Source organism: Giraffa tippelskirchi, chromosome 1 (genome assembly GCF_054371585.1).
Source record: "Giraffa tippelskirchi isolate mGirTip1 chromosome 1, T2T-mGirTip1v1.2.pri, whole genome shotgun sequence".
In the NCBI taxonomy this organism is placed as follows: domain Eukaryota; kingdom Metazoa; phylum Chordata; class Mammalia; order Artiodactyla; family Giraffidae; genus Giraffa; species Giraffa tippelskirchi.
This window is the reverse complement of record NC_137275.1, coordinates 204,590,138-204,609,474: the sequence shown is the minus strand read 5'-3', so window position 1 is coordinate 204,609,474 and position 19,337 is coordinate 204,590,138. Positions and strand designations below refer to the sequence as shown.

The window sequence follows — 19,337 nt, the reverse complement described above, 5'->3', positions numbered from 1 at the left end:
CACATAAGGTAAGTGACATCAAAAAATTCCCTATAACAAAGAGATATCATAGAGATACATAACTCTAGAAAGAGAATGCTTTACTAGAATTTTGAATTAGAGGGAAAATCAGGGAGATAAGTAAAATAGAAAACCTCCAAAAAAAAAAAATCTTATGTTAAAGGCTTACATTCTTTCTCTTTCCAGAAAACTCAAAGCACCCCAGGCTTTTAAAAGTCTTGAACTCTCTCTTTTCCTCATTAAGTTCACAATACAATGGGATTTGTCCTAGGATGAAGAGGGAACTTGCAGACTTGTATCTCAGGAGTCACAACGGAGTTCCAAGGCATTTGACTAAACTTTATGATGTTAAAGCAAAAGCTTCCCCTACTGTCTGCTTTATGAAATTCAAGGGGAGGAAGTTTGTGAGTTTTTCTGTCTGGATACAACATCAGCCTGAAAACAGAGTTGAAGAAAGCAATAGGAAATGAAGTTCAGTTAGCTACCATTCAAGGAAAGATATCAGAGAAGGCAATGGCACCCCACTCCAGTACTCTTGCCTGGAAAATCCCATGGACGGAAGAGCCTGGTAGGCTGAAGTCCATGGAGTCACGAAGAATCGGACACGACTGAGCGACTTCACTTTCACTTTTCACTTTCATGCATTGGAGAAGGAAATGGCAACCCACTCCAGTGTTCTTGCCTGGAGAATCCCAGGGACTGGGGAGCCTGGTGGGCTGCCGTCTATGGGGTCACACAGAGTCGGACACGACTGAAGCAACTTAGCAGCAGCAGCAGCAGCAAGGAAAGATATGACTCACCTGGGCTGTGTCAGGACCGTGGGGTTTGGCTTTCAGTCGAGCATCGGCAAATCCCCCTGGAGGAGGTGTCTTGCTTGGAATGCTGTTGTAATACGGGTGGTCTGAGCTGTCACTCTCCTCTTCAGTCCATGGCTCATCTAGACTCTGCATTCTGTTAAAGAGGATTTTCAAGAACTTTAGCCAAAGTTGAGCTTACTGTCAAAACAAAAAAATCTAATGTTAGTAACTATAGTCCCAGAAAGCAGAGTTTAGTCACCCCCCCTTCAACGACCTAGGTCTCAGGCACATATAAAAAGCAGATGAGAGGTTCAGCCAAATATCCCTGCCTTATTCACAGTGCTACCCTTTAGAAAATTCCAGTCTTATTTGAAACAAAAAGAACTCCTTTATTAAAAGTACATTTTAATAAGGAAAGGCATAGTTTATATGTAATGATAATCAGCTTCTTGAGGTATAGACACACATTTTAGTATATCATGAAATTTACCCAAAACAAAATTAACTTTAATGGAGATTTAGTGACATCAAGGAAAATGGCAGAGTAAGGACCTCTGAATTATTCTCTCCTCTGTAATGACAACAAGAAAGCTAGCAAAAAATGTTTTCATGATCAACATTTTCAGAACTCTGGAAATTAATCAGAAGTTTGTACCAATCTAGAGAGTGTTTATTAAACAAACAAAAAAAGACACAAATAGCTGTCAGGACAAGAGATTTGTTTCATTTTAACTTGCTCTGTTGCCATCTCCAGGGTAGCCTTAAAAGCCAAAATCCAATAGTCACAGTGAAAATCAGCAGCCTAAATAGCTAGACAAGGGAGGAGGCAAAAGAGCATTTCAGTTCAGTTCAGTTCAGTTCACACCCTCAGTCGTGTCCGACTCTTTGCGACCCCATGAATTGCAGCATGCCAGCCCTCCCTATCCATCACCAACTCCTGGAGTTTACCCAAACCCATGTCCATTGAGTCGGTGATGCCATCCAACCATCTCATCCTCTGTCGTCCCCTTCTCCTCCTGCCCCTAATCTTTCCCAGCATTAGGGTCTTTTCCAATGAGTCAACTCTTCACATTAGGTAGCCAAAGTATTGGAGTTTCAGCTTCAACATCAGTCCTTCCAATGAACAACCAGGACTGATCTCCTTTAGGATGGACTGGTTGGATCTTCTTGCAGTCCAAGGGACTCTCAAGAGTCTTCTCCAATACCACAGTTCAAAAGCATCAATTCTTCGGCGCTCAGCTTTCTTCACTGTCCAACTCTCACATCCATACATGACTACTGGAAAAACCATAGCCTTGACTGGACAAACCTTTGTTGGCAAAGTAATGTCTCTGCTTTTTAATATGCTGTCTAGGTTGGTCATAACTTTCCTTCCAAGGAGTAAGCATCTTTTAATTTCATGGCTGCAATCACCATCTGCAGTGATTTTGGAGCCCCCCAAAATAAAGTCTGACACTGTTTCCCCATCTATTTGCCATGAGGTGATGGGACCAGATGCCATGATCTTAGTTTTCTGAATGTTGAGCTTTAAGCCAACTTTTTCACTCTCCTCTTTTACTTTCATCAAGAGGTTTTTTTAGTTCCTCTTCACTTTCTTCCTTAAGGGTGGTGTCATCTGCATGTTTGAAGTTACTGATATTTCTCCTGGCAATCTTGATTCCAGCTTGTGCTTCATCCAGCCCAGCGTTTCTCATGATGTACTCTGCAAATAAGTTACATAAGCAGGGTGACAATATACAGCCTTGACGTACTCCTTTTCCTATTTGGAACCAGTCTGTTGTTCCGTGTCCAGTTCCAACTGTTACTTCTTGACCTGAATACAGGTTTCTCAAGAGGCAGGTCAGGTGGTCTGGTATTCCCATCTCTGTAAGAGTTTTCCACAGTTAATTGTGATCCACACAATCAAAGACTTTGGCATAGTCAGTAAAGCAGAAGTAGACGTTTTTCTGGAAATCTCTTGCTTTTTTGATGATCCAGCGGATATTGGCAATTTGATCTCTGGCTCCTCTGTCTTTTCTAAAGCCAGCTTGAACATCTGGAAGTTCACGGTTCACATATTGCTGAAGCCTGGCTTGGAGAATTTTAAGCATTACTTTACTAGTGTGTGAGATGAGAGCAATTGTGTGGTAGTTTGAGCATTCTTTGGCATTGCCTTTCTTTGGGATTGGAATGAAAACTGACCTTTTCCAGTCCTGTGGCCATTGCTGAGTTTTCCAAATTTGCCAGCATATTGAGTGCAGCACTTTCACAGCATCATCTTTTAGGATTTGAAATAGCTCAAATGGAATTCCATCACCTCCACTAGCTTTGTTCGTAGTGATGCTTTCTAAGGCCCACTTAACTTCACATTCCAGGTTGTCTGGCTCTAGGTGAGTGATCACACTATTGTGATTATCTGGGTCGTGAAGATCTTTTTTGTATAGTTCTTCTGTGTATTCTTGCCACCTCCTCTTAATATCTTCTGCTTCTGTTAGGTCCCTACCATTTCTGTCCTTTATTGAGCCCATCTTTGCATGAAATGTTCCCTTGGTATATCTAACTTTCTTGAAGAGATCTCTAGTCTTTCCCATTCTATTGTTTTCCTCTATTTCTTTGCATTGATCACTGAGGAAGGCTTTCTTATTTCTCCTTGCTATTCTTTGGAACTCTGCATTCAGATGGGAATATCTTTCCTTTTCTCCTTTGCTTTTCACTTCTCTTCTTTTCACAGCTATTTGTAAGGCCTCCTCAGACACCCATTTTGCTTTTTGCATTTCTTTTCCATGGGGATGGTCTTGATCTCTGTCTCCTGTACAATGTCACGAACCTCCATCCATAGTTCATCAGGCATTCTGTCTATCAGATCTAGTCCCTGAAATCTGTTTCTCACTTCCACTGTATAATCATAAGGGATTTGATTTTGGTCATACCTGAATGGTCTAGTGGTTTTCCCTACTTTCTTCAATTGAAGTCTGAATTTGGCAATAAGGAGTTCATGATCTGAGCCACAGTCAGCTCCCGGTCTTGTTTTTGCTGACTGTATAGAGCTTCTCCATCTTTGGCTGCAAAGAATATAATCCATCTGATTACGGTGCTGACCATCTGGTGATGTCCATGTGTAGAGTCTTCACTTGTGTTGTTGGAAGAGGGTGTTTGCTATGACCAGTGTGTTCTCTTGGCAGAACTCTATTAGCCTTTGCCCTGCTTCATTCTGTACTCCAAGGCCAAATTTGCCTGTTACTCCAGGTGTTTCTTGACTTCCTACTTTTGCATTCCAGTCCCCTATAATGAAAAGGACATCCTTTTTGGGTGTTAGTTCTAGAAGGTCTTGTAGGTCTTCATAGACCCATTCAACCTCACCTTCTTCAGCGTTAAGCCAAAGCCTAATCCAGAGCAAGTGAATCCTAATTATTTTCAATTTATGAGAGATGAGGAAGCTGCAGAAGAAAAGCTTGAATCTAGCAGAGGTTGGTTCATGAGATTTAAGGAAATAAGCTAATTCCACAACATCAAAGTGCAAGGCAAAGCAGCAAATGTTGCTGTATTGATAGAAACAATTGCAAGTTACTTGGAGTATCTCACTAAGATAATGAAGGTAGCTACACTAAACAACAGATTTTCAGTGTAAACAAAAGAGCTTCATTTGGAAGAACACACCATCTAGGAATTTCAGAGCTAGAGAGAAGTCAATGTCTGGCTTCAAAGCTTCAAAGGACAAATTGACTCTTGCTAGGGGCTAATGCAGTCGGTGACTTTAAGTTGAAGCCAGTGCTCATTTAGAGCCCTTAGGAATTATGCTAAATCTACTCTGTCTATGCTCTATAAATGGATCAGCAAAGTCTGGACAACAGCATATCTGTTTATAGCATGGTTTACTGAATATTTTAAGCCCACTGTTGAGACATATTGCTTGGAAAGAAACAATTCCTTTCAAAATATTACTACTCATTGACAATGTACCTGGTCACTCAAGAGTTCTAATTGAGATTGATGTTGTTTTATGCCTGCTAACACAACATTCATCCTGCAGCCCCTGAATCAAGGAGAAATTTCAATTTTCAAGTCTTATTTAAGAAATACATTTCATAAGGCTATAGTTACCATAAATAGTGATTCCTCTGACTGACCTGAGCAAAGTCAATTGAAAGCCTTCTAGAAAGGACTGACCATTCTAGATACCATCAAAAACATTCATGATTCATGGAAAGAGGTAAAATCTTCAACAATAATAGGAGTTTGGAAGAAGTTAGTTTCAACCCTTGTGGATGACTTTGAGGGGTTTAAGACTTACAGAGAAATTGTGTTTACCCAGAACTTTATGAGCTACAAATGCCTATATGATAATAGACAATATCAAATCAACAACCTGAATTTCTACCTTAATAAACTAGAAAATAAGAGTTAAACCCAAAGCAAGCAGAGTGAAAAACAAGAAAGATTAAGATAGAAATAAAAATAGCAGAAAATCAATAGAGAAAAGCAATGAAACCAAGAGTTGGTTCTTAGCAAGATCAACAGCTTTGACAAATCTATAGCTAGACTGACCATGAATGAAGAAAGCAGACTCAAATTACCAAAATTAGGAAGAAACGAGGAAAAACTGCTACCAACCACACATGAATTAAAAGGATTATAAAAGAAACTATTAAAAATTATATACCAACAAGTTAGATAATCGAGATGAAATGGGAAAATTCCTATGAAGACTCAATCTATCAAAAATAACTCAAGAAGAAATAGAAAATCTGAAGATAACTGTAACAATGAGACTAAATTAGTAATCAAAATCTTGTATCCCAAGAAAATCCCAGAATCATATGGCTTCCTGGTGAATTCTATCTAATATCTAAAGGAGAATTAATAACAATTCTTCATAACTCCTCCAAAAAACAGAAGAGGAGGGAAGTTTTCAAACTAAATATATGAGGTCAGTATTATCCAGATGCTAAAGCCAAAGACACTGCAAGAAAAAAAAAAAACTGCAGACCAATATCTCCTATGAATATAAATGGAAAAATCCTCAACAAAATACTAGCAAGCCAAAAATCCTCCAGCAAAATACAAAAAAAATCATACACCATGACTAAGTGATATTTCTCTGGTAATGCAATGTTGTTTAAACATTTAAAATCAACTAATGTAATATACCATACCAATAGAATAAAAACAATTGCCAAATATTCATATCTAGATACAGAAAAATCATTTGACAAAATCTGACAGTTTTCCATGATAAAAAACCCTCGAAAATCTTGGAATAGAAAGGCATTTTTTTCAATCCGAAAAAGAGAATCTATGAAAAGTCCATAGCTAAGAACACAATTAATGGAAAAATTCTGAATATTTTCCTCCTAAGATCAGGAACATAATAAGTTTGTCCCATCTTTCCACCTCTATTCATTGTAGTAGAGATTCTAGCCAGGACAATTATATAATAAAAAGAAATAAAAGGTATTCAGATTAGTTAGTCAGAATAAAACTGTATTTACTTGCACAGGACATAATCTTGTATATAAAAAATACTAAGGAATACACATACACATAAAAATGATTAGAGCTAAGTGAATAACAAAAAATAAATGAATTCAGCAAGTTTCCACAATACATAGTCAGTGTATAAAATCAATTGTATTTTTATATATTAACAATAAAAACAAAATTAACAAGCTATTTCACTTATTATAGTACCAAAAAGAATAAAAGATTTATTCTTTTGGTAGTAAAAATTATCAAAGCAAGTGCAAGACTCACAACTGAAAATTATAAAACATTGTTGAAAGAAATTAAGGAATTCTAAATAAGTGGAAAGACATCCTGCACTCATGAATTGAAAGATGTAATACTGTTAAGATGGAAGTACTCCTAAAATAGGTCTATAGATTCAAGATAATTTCTATCAAAATCATAATTGTCTTTTTTGGTAAAAATAAACAAGCTATACTAAAATTTATTTGAAATTGTAAGAGGCCCAGAATAGTGAACAGGGTCAAATGTTAATAAAGAAGAATGTAGTTGGAGGACACATACGACCTCACTTCAAACTAACTGTAAAACTATACTATTCAAGGCTATATGGTATTGGCATAAGGATAGACATATAAATCAATGGAACAGAATTAAGAGTCCATAAATAAACCCATACATTTGTAGTCAATAGATTTCAGCAAGGATGCCAAAACAATTCACTGTGTAATAGAATAGTCTTTTCAACAAATGGTGCTATGATGACTGTATAGTCATTTGTGAAAGGTGGACCCTTAAGTCACACCATATACAAAATTAACTCAAATGGATTAAAGACCTAAATGTAAGAGCTAAAATTTAGAAGAAAACATAGATGTAAGTCCTCATGATCTTGGATTAGGCAATGGTTTCTTACACATGACACCAAAAGCAAAAGCAACCAAAGAGAAAATAAGTAAATTACTTGGACCTCATCAAAGTTAAAAACTATGGTCCTTCAAAGGACATTATTAAGAAAATGCAAGACAACACAAAGAATAAGAGAAAATATTTGCTAATTATATATCTGGAAAGAGACTTGTATCCAGAATATATAAAGAATTTCTACAAGTCAACAATCAAAAGACGAATAATGCAATCTTAAAAATGGACTAAGGACCCTGCCCATCAGAGGTTCAAGACCAGCTCCACCCCCAAGAAGGCAGGCACCAGTCCCTTCCACCAGGAAGCCTACACAAGCCCTTAAACAAATCTCATCCACTAGTGGGAAGATGCCAGAAGCAAGAGGAAATACAATACTGTAGCCTGTGGAAAGGAGACCACAAACACAGGAAGTTATACAAAATGAGATGACAGAGAAATATGTTGCAAACAAAGGAGCAAGATAGAAACCCACAAGAACAACCAGTGAAGAAGAGATAGGCAATCTACCTAAAAAGTAATTCATAGTAATGATAGTTAAGATGATCCAAAGTCTCTGAAAAAGAGTGGAGTTACAGATGAAGAATATATATAAAATGTTCAATAAAGAGCTAGAAGACTTAAAGAACAAATGAACAGAAGAGAATAATACAACAACTGAAATGAAAAACAGACTAGACAGAATCAATAGCAGAATAACTGAGGCAGAAGAACAAGTAAGTGAGCTGGAAGACAGAGTGATGGAAATCACTGTCACAGAACAGAATAAAGAAAAAAGAATGAAAAGAAATGAAGGTACTCTCAGAGACCTCTGGGACAGTATTAAATGCACCAATATTCACACTATAAGGGTCCCAGACAGAGAACAGAAAGAGAAAGGGCTGGAGAAAATATTTGAAGATATTATAGTCAAAAATTTCCCTGACATGAGAAAGGAAACACTCACTCAAGTCCAGGAAGTGCAGAGAATCCCATACAGGATGAAACCATGGGGGAACAAACCAAGACACACGTTAATCAAACTGACAAAAATTAAAGACAAAGGAAAAATATGAAAAGTAACAAGGGAAAAGCAACAAGTAATATACAAAGAATCCCCATAAGGTTATCAGCTGATTTTTCTGCAGAAACTCTACGCCAGAAGGGAGTGGCATGATGTATTTCAAGTGATGAAAGGGAAAAACCAACAACCAAGAATATTCTATCCAGAAGGATATCATTTAGATTTGGTGGAGAAATCAAAAGCTTTACAGACAAACAAAAGCTAAGAAAATTCAGCACCACTAAACCAGCTTTACAACAAATGCTAGCAATTTTTTCTAGGTAGAACAAGACCAGCAACCTAAAACATGAGACTCTGTACATATATAGACTCTGTACATATGTAGACTGCTAGATCAGAACTGGTGACAGCAAACAAAAACTACAATAGATACACACACAAAAAAGAAAAATCAACTCAAACACAACACTAAAGATGGTCACAAACCACAAGATAAGAGAACAAAAGAAGATGTGAAGGAAAAAAAACTACAAAAACAAACCCAAAACAGTTAAGAAAATGGCTATAGGAACATACATATCAATAATTACACTAAATGTAAATGGATCAAATGCTCCAACCAAAAGACCCAGACGGGCTGAATGGATACAAAAGTAAGACCCATATATATACTGTCTACAAGAGACTCACTTCAGACCTTGAAACACATACAGGTTGAAATTGAGGGGATGGAAAAAGATATTCCTTGCAAACAGGAATCAAAAGAAAGCTGGAGTAGAAATACTCATATGAGTCAAAGTAGACATAAAATAAAGGCTGTTATAAAAGACAAAGAACGTCAGTACATAATGATCAACGGATCCATCCAAGAAGATATAACAATTATAAATGTATATGTACCCAACACAGGAGCACCTCAATATATAAAGCAAATGCTAACAGACATGAAAGGGGAAATCAACAGTAACACAATAATACTGGGGAACTTTAACACTTGCTTACACCAATGGACAGATCATGCAGAGAGAAAAGTAATAAAGAAACACAAGCCTTAAATGACACATTAGACCTGATAGACTTAATTGATATCTATAAGAAATTCCATCCAAAAGCAGAAGAATACACTTTCTTCTCAAGTTCACATGGAACATTCTTCAGGATAGATAACATTTTGGACCACAAATCAAGGCTTGGTAAAGTCAAGAAAATTTGAATCATATTAATCATCTTTTCTGACCACAATGCTATGAAATTAGAAATCAATTACAGTAAAAAAAAAAATTTTTTTTAAAAAAACACATGGAGATTAAACAATATGCTACTAAACAATCAATGGATCACTGAAGAAATCAAAGAGGAAATCAAAAAACATCTAGAGACAAATGGCACCAAAAACATGACAATCCAAAATCTGTGAGATGCAGCAAAAGCAGTTCTAAGAGGGGCCTTTACAGCAATACAATCTTACCTCAAGAAATAAGAAAAATCTCAAGTAAACAACCTAAATTTACACACAAAGCAACTAGAGAGAGAAGAACAAAGTCTCAACAATCCTCAAGAAGGAAAGAAATCATAAAGATCAGAACAGGAATAAATGATATAGAGACAAAGAAAACAATAGCAAAGATCAATGAAACTAAAAGCTGGTTCTTTGAGAAGATAATGTTGATAAACCTTTAGCTAGACTCATCAAGAAAAAGAGGCAGAGGACTCAAATCAACAAAATTAGAAATGAAAAAAGGAGAAGTTACAACAAACACCACAGAAATACAAAGACCATAAGAGACTACTGCAAACAACTATGTGCCAGTAAAATGGACAATCTGAGAGAAATGGACAAATTCTTAGAAAGGTACAACCTTCAAAGATTGAAGCAGGTAGAAATAGAGAATATGAACACATGAATCACTGAAATTGAAGCCGTGATTTTAAAACTTCCAGCAAACAAAAGTCCAGAACCAGATGGCTTCACAGATGAATTCTATCAAACATCTAGAAAAGAGTTAAAACCTATCCTCAAACTATTCCAAAAAATTATAGAGGAACGAATACTCTCAAGCTCATTCTACAAGGCCACTATCTCCCTGATACCAAAACTCAACAAAGATATCACACAAAAAAAGAAAATTACAGGACAGTATCACTGATGAACAAAGACACAAAAATCCTCAACAAAATACTTGCAAACTGAATCCAACAATATATTAAAAGGATCATACACATGATTAAGTGGTATTTATCCTGGGGATGCAAGTATTCTTCAACATACATAAATCAATCAATATAATACACCATACTAATGAACTGAAGAATAACAACTATATGATCATCTTAACAGAGGCAGAGAAAGCTTTTGCCAAAATTCAACACCATTTATGAGAAAAACTCTCCAGAAAGTAAGCATAGAGATAATATAACATAATAAAGGCCATATACGACAAACCCACAGCAAATATCATTCTAAACAGTGAAAAATTTGAAAGGATTTCCTCTAAGATCAGGAATAAGACAAGGATGTCCAGTCTTGCCACTTTTATTCAACATAGTTTTGTGAGTCCTAGCCACAGCAATCAGAGAAGAAAAGAGAAATTAAAGGAATTCAAATTGGAAAACAAGAAGTAAATTTGTCACTATTTGCAAATGACATGATACTATACATAGAAAGTCCTAAAGATGTTACCAGAAAACTACCAGAACAAAATTTGGTAAAGTTGCAGGATACAAAATTAACATACAAAAATCTCTTGCATTCCAATACACTAACAACAAAAGATCAGAAAGAGAAACTAAGGAAACAATCCCATTTATCACTGCATCAGAAAGAATAAAAAACCTAGGAATAAACCTTGCTTTAAGGAAGCAAAAGACCTATACTCAGAAAACTATAAGATACTGATGAAAGAAATCAAAGGTAACATAAACAGATGGAGAAATATACCACATTCTTAGATTGGAAGAATCAACACTGTCAAAATGATTACACTACCCAAAGCAATCGGCAGATTCAATGAAACTTCTATCAAATTACCAATAACATTTTTCACAGAATTACAGCAAGAACAATTTTACAATTTGTATGGAAACACAAAAGACACTGAAGAGCCAAGACAATCTTGAGAAAGAAAAAATAGAGCTGGGGGGAATGAGTCTCTCTGACTTCAGACTATACTACCAAGCTACAGTAATCAAAATAATGTGGTACTGGCACAAAAACAGAAATATAAATCAGTGGAACAGGAAAGAAAGTCCAGAGATAAACTTACACACCTATGGTCACCTAATCTATGACAAAGGAGGGAAGACTACGCAATGAAGAAAAGACCCTGTCCTAAATAAGTGAGCTGTAAAAAATGGACAACTACATGTAAAAGAATGAAATTAGAACATTCTCTAACATCATACACAAATATAAATTCAAAATGGATTAAAGACCTACATGAAAGACCAGATACTATAAAATGTTTACAGGAAAACATTGGCAGAACACTTTCTGACATAAATCACAGCAAGATCTTTTTTGGTTAATCTCCGAGATTAACAAAAATAAAAATAAACAAATGGGACCTAAATAAACTTAAAACCTTTTGCACAGCAAAGGAAATCATCAACAAAATGAAAAGAAAACCCACAGAATGGGAGAAAATATTTTCAAACACAGCAACCAACAAGAGATTAATCTAAAATATATAAACAGCTCATGCAGCTCATTATAAAGAACAAACAACACAATCAAAAATGGGTGGAAGATCTAAAAAGACATTTCTCCAAAGAAGACATCCAGATGGTCAAGAAGCATACAAAAAGATGCTCAATATCACTAATTACTAGAGAAATACAAATCAAAACTACAATGAGGTATCACCTCACACTAGTCAGAATGGCCATCATCAAAAAATCTTCAAACAATAAATGCTGGAGAGGGTATGGAGAAAAGGGAAGTCTCCTCCACCATTGGTGGAAATGTAAATTGGTACAGCCACAACGAGAACACTATGGAGATTCCTTAGAAAACTAAAAATAGAGCTACCATGTGATCCAGCAATCTCACAGATAGGCATATATCCAGAGAAAATCATAATTTGAAATAATACATGCACCCCAATGTTCATTACAGCACTATTTACAATAGCCAGGACATGGAATCAACCTAAATGTCCATCAACAGAGGAGTGGATAAATAAGATGTGGCACATGTACAATGGAATATTACTCAGCACTGAGTCAAGTAAGTCAGACACAGAAAGATAAATATCATATGATGTTGTTTATACACGGGCTCTAATAAATAAATGGTACAAGTGAACTTATTTATGAAACAGAAATTGTCACAGATGCAGAAAACGTACTTATGGTTACTGGCAGGAAAAAGGGAGGGAGGGATAAATTGCAAGATTGGAACTGACATATACACACTACTGTATATGAAATAGATAACTAACAAGAACCTACTGTATAGCTCAGGGAACTCTATTCAGTACTCTATAATGACCTACATGGGAAGAAAATCTAAAAAGAAGTGGAGTTACATACATATATAACTGACTCACATTACTGTATAGCAGAAAGTAACACAACACTGTAAATCAACTATAATTTTTAAAATGGGCTACGGATTTGAGCAGACATCTCTCCAAATAAGATATACAAATAGCCAATAAGCACATGAAAAGATGCTTGACATCAATAGTCCTCAAGAAAATGCAAATCAAAATCACAATTAGAGACCACTTTGTACTCACTAGGATAGCTAAAATCAAAATGATGGACAATAACAAATATCAGTGAAATTGAAACTCATACATTCTGGTGAAAATATAAAATGGTATAACCTCTTTAGAAATCAGTTCGGCAGTTTCTAAAACTTTAGCACAGAGTTACCATATGACTAAGCAATTCTATTCCTAGTTATATACCCAAGAGTATTGAAACATCTGTTCACACAAGAACTTGTACACATCTTTACAGCAGCAAAATTCATGAGAACTAAAAGGTGAAAACAACCCTAATGTCCATAAACCAAGGAATGAATAAACAAAAGGTAACAAATGTATGCAAAAGAATATTATTCAGACCTAAAAATGCCATACTGATACATGCTACAACATAGCTTAACCTTGAAAACAATCAAATAAGTGAAAAAAGTCAAGCACATATTGCATGATTCCATTCATATAAAATGTCCAGAACTGGCAAATCAATGAAGACAGAAAGTAGAGCAATGATTGTCTGGGGAGAGAAGATTGCAAGTTTGGGAATTAACTGCTAATAAGTATGGAGTTGCTTGCTGCAGTGATGAAAATGTTCCGGAATTATATAGGAATGATAGTTATACAGTCTCTGACAATACTAAATACTACAGAACTATATATTCCAAAAGGGTATTTTTATCATAAATTATATATCAAATTTTTAAAAAAAATAATCAAAGGAGATTTGACTACATTTGAATTCTTTTTCATTGTCTTCTCTGGTTTTGTGTTGAAAATGACCTTGGATTTTGGCACGAAAAATCAGAGGAAAAAATCTTCTAAGGAAAATCAGACCATACCAAAAATTCCATTCATTTAAAAGTACTATTTTTGATTTCCAGTTGGAGATGGGTGATGATTCCAGATATAGAGTCTGTCCCCCAATAATTAATACAATGAGCAAAAAATAATTCACGAATAATAAGCAAAGTTATCCAACCACCAGCAGCAAGAGAAGAGAGAGGAAGCCATGTGCACCAACCTGAAACTTTGAGATGCTGGGCCAGTTTACTGGGCCCGAACGCCATCACACTCGCTCCACACTCATCTGTCCCCAACTCTACTCTGAGCAATGTGGACAAAGAAGCTGATTATACTAAATTCTCACACTTCCAGCTCATTCCCAATTTGAAGAGAAATGGCCTGAGCAAGCAAGAAGCAAACCCAAGGAGAAATGCTCACAAGTAGAACCTCCTGTCTAGCTGGCCTCTGGGAAATCTAGAAGGAGAATGGGCCAGTGACTTATGCAGCCCAAGGTCTCTGGAAAAGGGTGGGGAGGGGAAAAAGAGTGTGGCAACTGGAGGCAAAGTGTGCTCACTCTTGGCCCATGATGTCCCCAGTAGGGCCAGAACGTGGCACATTCCTGCCTGATGGGTCTCAGACCTGCTCAGTGGACACAAGCAGCTTGTCAGACCGGATGAGAATGATATCAGGGAACACAGGACTTCTGGTTAACGCTCTGCTTTAGAAATTTTATACCATTACTTGCATATTGGGTTCCAAGTTTTCTCAATAGATAAGATCTCTCTACTTCATTTTCTTTCCCCAAAACTTCTTCAAACTTTATTATATAGAAACATGTAAGGACTTCACACCTAAGTATATGTCCAGAGAAGCATGTAGTTCAATTAACTCCCCCCACTGATTTTTGTACATACTATTTTAATAGTATTTATTTGACTTTTATGTAACATTTTGAAAGAGAAGCTAAATTAATATAAAAGACACCTGCACATCCACCACTGAGATTAAACAAGGGTGAATATTTTGCTATATTTGATTCCTTTCTTTTTAAAGAAATAAAATTTGTCAGACTCACATTGAATGGATAAATATGTGGTATTAACAGTAAAATGTTAATAGTAGAATCTAGATGGTTGGTTATACAGGTGTTCAGTGCAAAATTCTTTTTACATACAGGAACATTGTTCTTTTAAAATGTTAGGGAAGAGATACACTTAACAAAACCAGTTATAGCCCACCCCACGCCCCTGTCGGTTTCCCAGGTGACTCAGTAGTAAATAACCTATCTGTCAATAGTGGATACATAGGTGATGCAAGTTCAATCCCTGAGTCGGGAAGATCCCCTGAAGGAGGAAATGTCAACCCACTTAAGTCTTCTGGCCTGGAGAATCCCATGGACAGAGGAGCCTGGTGGTCTACAGTCTATGGGGTCACAAAGAGTTGGACACAACTTAGCATGCATGCATGCACCTAGCTTCTATGTACAAAAATTTGGGCTTCCCAGGTGACACAGTGGTAAATAATCTGCCTGCTAATGCAGGAGATGCAAGAGACATGGGTTCGATCCATGGGTCAGGAATATCATCTGGAGTAAGAAATGGCAAATCACTCCAGTATTCTTTCCTGGAAAACTCCATGGACAGAGGAGCCTGGCAGGCTACAGCCCAAGGGGTCACAAAGAGTTGGACATGACTGAACACGCATGCATACATGTCCTTGTCATCCTCAGATGTCCTAAAGTTGGTATGTAATATTTTTGCATGTTTTTATACTCTTTATACACATGCATTTATCCATAAGCTACATATGCAATCATTTATGTGTTTTTAAAATTTCCGTAAATGGTTCATATCCTTTTTTACTTCATTTAAAATGTTTGAGATTCATTTTGATAATACACACATACTGATGGATTCTGTTTAATGACTATATCCTATTAAAATATAAAATTTAGAACTTTGTTCACCTACTATCCTGCCAGGGGCTTTAGGGTCCCCCCTACTTTCTAACTCTTTTTTCACACAGCTTATATGAGTTTGCAGAAGTCCTTGCCAACCAGGAAAAATGGAGCCTTCATAGGCACCTCCAGAATGAATATCTGAAAAGAAGTTTTCCAGTGGATGAAAAAAAATTAAAAAACTCTTTCAAGAAAGATGAAGACTTCAGAGAGATAATGAAGACAGAGGAGTATACTGCCTTCACAACTAAGTCCAGAATGTGGCCATAGAAGTTGGAGTAAAAGTAAATTCAGGAGAAATTAAATTTTATTGACAGTGAACACACCATTGTAATAAGCTTTCAGTAGGAGAAGTGACTGAATGACCAATATGCCTCATTACTGTCTTTTTAGGGCTGCATGGAATATTCTTATCTCCTAAGGAAACTCAAGAGTAGACCCTGAACATTTTTTATAATAAACTAAACATCTCACAATTCCAATTTACATTTACTATTTCATTAATGTTTAAATTAAACATTTAAACTCAGTTCTAGAACTTTTAGAACTAACACCAAAAAAAAGAGTTTCTTTTCATCATAGGGGACCGGAATACAAAAGTAGGAAGTCAAGAGATACCTGGAGTAACAGGCAAGTTTGGCCTTGGAGTACAGAATGAAGCAGGGCAAAGGCTAAGAGAGTTTTGTCAAGAGAACATACTGGTCATAGCAAACACCCTCTTCCAACAATGCAAGAGACAACTCTACACATGGATATCACCAGGTGTTCAATACCGAAATCAAATTGACTATATTCTTTGCAGCCGAAGATGGAGAAGCTCTATAAATCAGCAAAAACAAGACCAGGAGTTGACTGTGGCTCAGATCACAAACTCCTTGTTGCCAAATGCAGACTTAAATTGAAGAAAGTAGGGAAAAAATACTAGACCATTCAGGAAAATCAAATAAATCACTTACAATTATACCGTGAAATTAACAACTAGATTCAAGGGATTAGATCTGATAGATAGAGTGAAGAACTATGGTTGGAAGAAATATGAAGAACTATGGCTGGAAGTTTGTAACATTGTACAGGAGGTGGTGATCAAAACCATCCCCAAGAAGAAGAAATGCAAAAGGCAAAATGGTTGTCTAAGGAGGCCTTACAAATAGCTAAGGAAAGAAGAGAGCAAAAGGCAAAGGAGAAAAGGAAAGATATATCTATCTGAATGCAGAGTTCTAAAGAATAGCAAGGAGAGATAAGAAAGCCTTCCTAAGTGATCAATGCAAAGAAATAGAGGAAAACAATAGAATGGGAAAGACTAGAGATCTCTTCAAGAAAATTAGAGATACCAAGGGAACATTTCATGCAAAGATGGGTACAATAAAGGACAGAAATGGTATGGACCTAACAGAAGAAGAAGATATGAAGAATAGGTGGCAAGAATACACAGAAGAACTGTACAAAAAAAGATAATCCAGATAATCACTATGGTGTGATCACTCACCTAGAGCCAGATATTCTGGAGTGTGAAGTCAAGTAGGCCTTAGGAAGCATCACTATGAACAAAACTAGTGGAGGCGATGGAATTCCAGCTGAGCTATTTCAAATCCTAAAAGATGATGTTGTGAAAGTGCTGCACTCAATATGCCAGCAAATTTGGAAAACTCAGCAGTGGCCACAGGACTGGAAAAGGTCAGTTTTCATTCCAATCCCAAAGAAAGGCAATGCCAAAGAATGCTCAAACTACTGCACAATTGCACTCATCTCACAGGCTAGCAAAGTAATACTCAAAATTCTTCAAGCTAGGCTTTAACAGCATGTAAACTGAGAACCTCCAGATGTTCAAGCTGGATTTAGAAAAGGCAGAGGAACCAGAGATCAAATTGCTAACATCCTCTGGATCATTGAAAAAGCAAGAGATTTCCAGAAAAACGTCTACTTCTGCTTTACTGACTATGCCAAAGTCTTTGATTGTGTGGATCACAATTAACTGTGGAAAACTCTTAAAGAGATGGGACTATCAGACCACCTTACCTGCCTCCTGAGAAATCTGTATGCAGGTCAGGAAACAACAGTTAGAACTGGACATGGAACAACAGACTGATTCCAAATTGGGAAAGGAGTATGTCAAGGCTGTATATTGTCCCCCTGCTTATTTATCTTATATGCACAGTACATCATGCAAAATGCCAGGCTGGACGAAGCACAAGCTGGAATCAAGATTGCCAGGAGAAATATCAATAACCTCAGATATGCAGATGACACCACTCTTATGGCAGAAAGTGAAGAGAATTTAAAGAGCCTCTTGATGAAGGTGAAAGAGGAGAGTGAAAAAGCCAGCTTAAAACTCAACATTCAAAAAACTAAGATCATGGCATCCGGTCCCATCACTTCATGGCAAATAGATGGGGAAACAATGGAAAGAGTGACAGACTTTACTTTCTTGGGCTCCAAAATCACTGCAGATGGTGACTGCAGCCATGAAATTAAAAGATACTTGCTCCTTGGAAGAAAAGCTATGCTATGACAAACCTAGATAGCATATTAAAAAGCAGAGATATTACTTGGTCAGTAAAGGTTCATATAGTCAAAGCTATGGTTTTTCCAGTAGTCATGTATGGATGTGAGAGTTGGACTATAAAGAAAGCTGAGCAACAAAGAATTGATGCTTTTGAACTGTGGTGTTGGAGAAGACTCTTGAGAGTCCCTTGGACTGCAAGAAGATCCAACCAGTCCATCCTAAAGGAAATCAGTCCTGAATATTCATTGGAAGGACTGAGGCTGAAGCTGAAACTCCAATACTTTGACCACCTTATGTGCAGAAATGACTCATTTGAAAAGACCTTGATGCTGGGAAAGATTGAAGGCGGGAGGAGAAGGGGACGACAGAGGATGAGATGGTTGGATGGCATCACCGACTCAATGGACAGGAGTTTGAGCAAGAACTGGGAGTTGGTGATGGACAGGGAATCCTGGCATGCTCTAGCCAATATAGGGTCACAAAGAGTCAGACACGACTGAGCAACTGAACTGAACTGAACTTAATGTTTAAAATACTGCAAGCTATTATTATTCCTATTTTACAGAGAAAACTTGTTGTTCAGTCAGTAAGTTGTGTCCAACTCTTTGTGATGCCCATGCATTGCAGCTCGCCAGGCTTCCCTGTCCTTCACTATCTCCTGGAGTTGGCTCAAATTCATGTGCATTGAGTTGTTGATGCCATCCCACCATCTCATCCTCTGTCGTCCTCTTCTCCTCTTGCTCTCAATCTTTCCCAGCTTCAGGGTCTTTTCCAAAGAGTCAGCTCTTAACATCATGTGGCCAAAGGATTCCAGCTCCATCTTCAGCGTCAATCCTTCCAATGAATATTCATGGTTGATTTCCTTTAGTATTGATTGGTTTGATCTCCTTGCAGTTCAAGGGAATCTCAAGAGTCTTCTCCTGACCAAGAAAACTGCTGAGACCCAGATCAGGGCCCTACAGCCATCGAGCCGGAAAGCTACAAAGTCCAATAAAGCAGAACCAATGCTGGTCATCCCAAGCATAGTGCCTCATGACAGGAGCCTCTGAATCAGGACTCTGGCTAACCCTGATGATGAGGACAACAGGACAGGTAGAACCTGAGATGACGCTGATCCAAGAAGACAACATATGGAAACATCACATGCTTGCAAAGGAAACAGAATAAAAACATATTATAGTGGTTTTTTTTGTAACCTTAGCTACTGTCACTATAGTTTCAA

The 19,337-nt window shown here is 37.0% G+C and overlaps 1 protein-coding gene across 1 annotated transcript in view; it reads right to left on the bottom strand.

The window, feature by feature from the left end:
- SHC3 (SHC adaptor protein 3) overlaps nucleotides 1-19,337 on the bottom strand; it is a 327,593-nt gene that overhangs the window by 43,474 nt on the left and 264,782 nt on the right. The window contains exon 12 of the mRNA XM_081572376.1: nucleotides 801-951. Within this exon, the coding sequence (XP_081428502.1) occupies nucleotides 801-951 (151 nt within the window). The remainder of the gene's footprint in view (nucleotides 1-800; nucleotides 952-19,337) is intronic.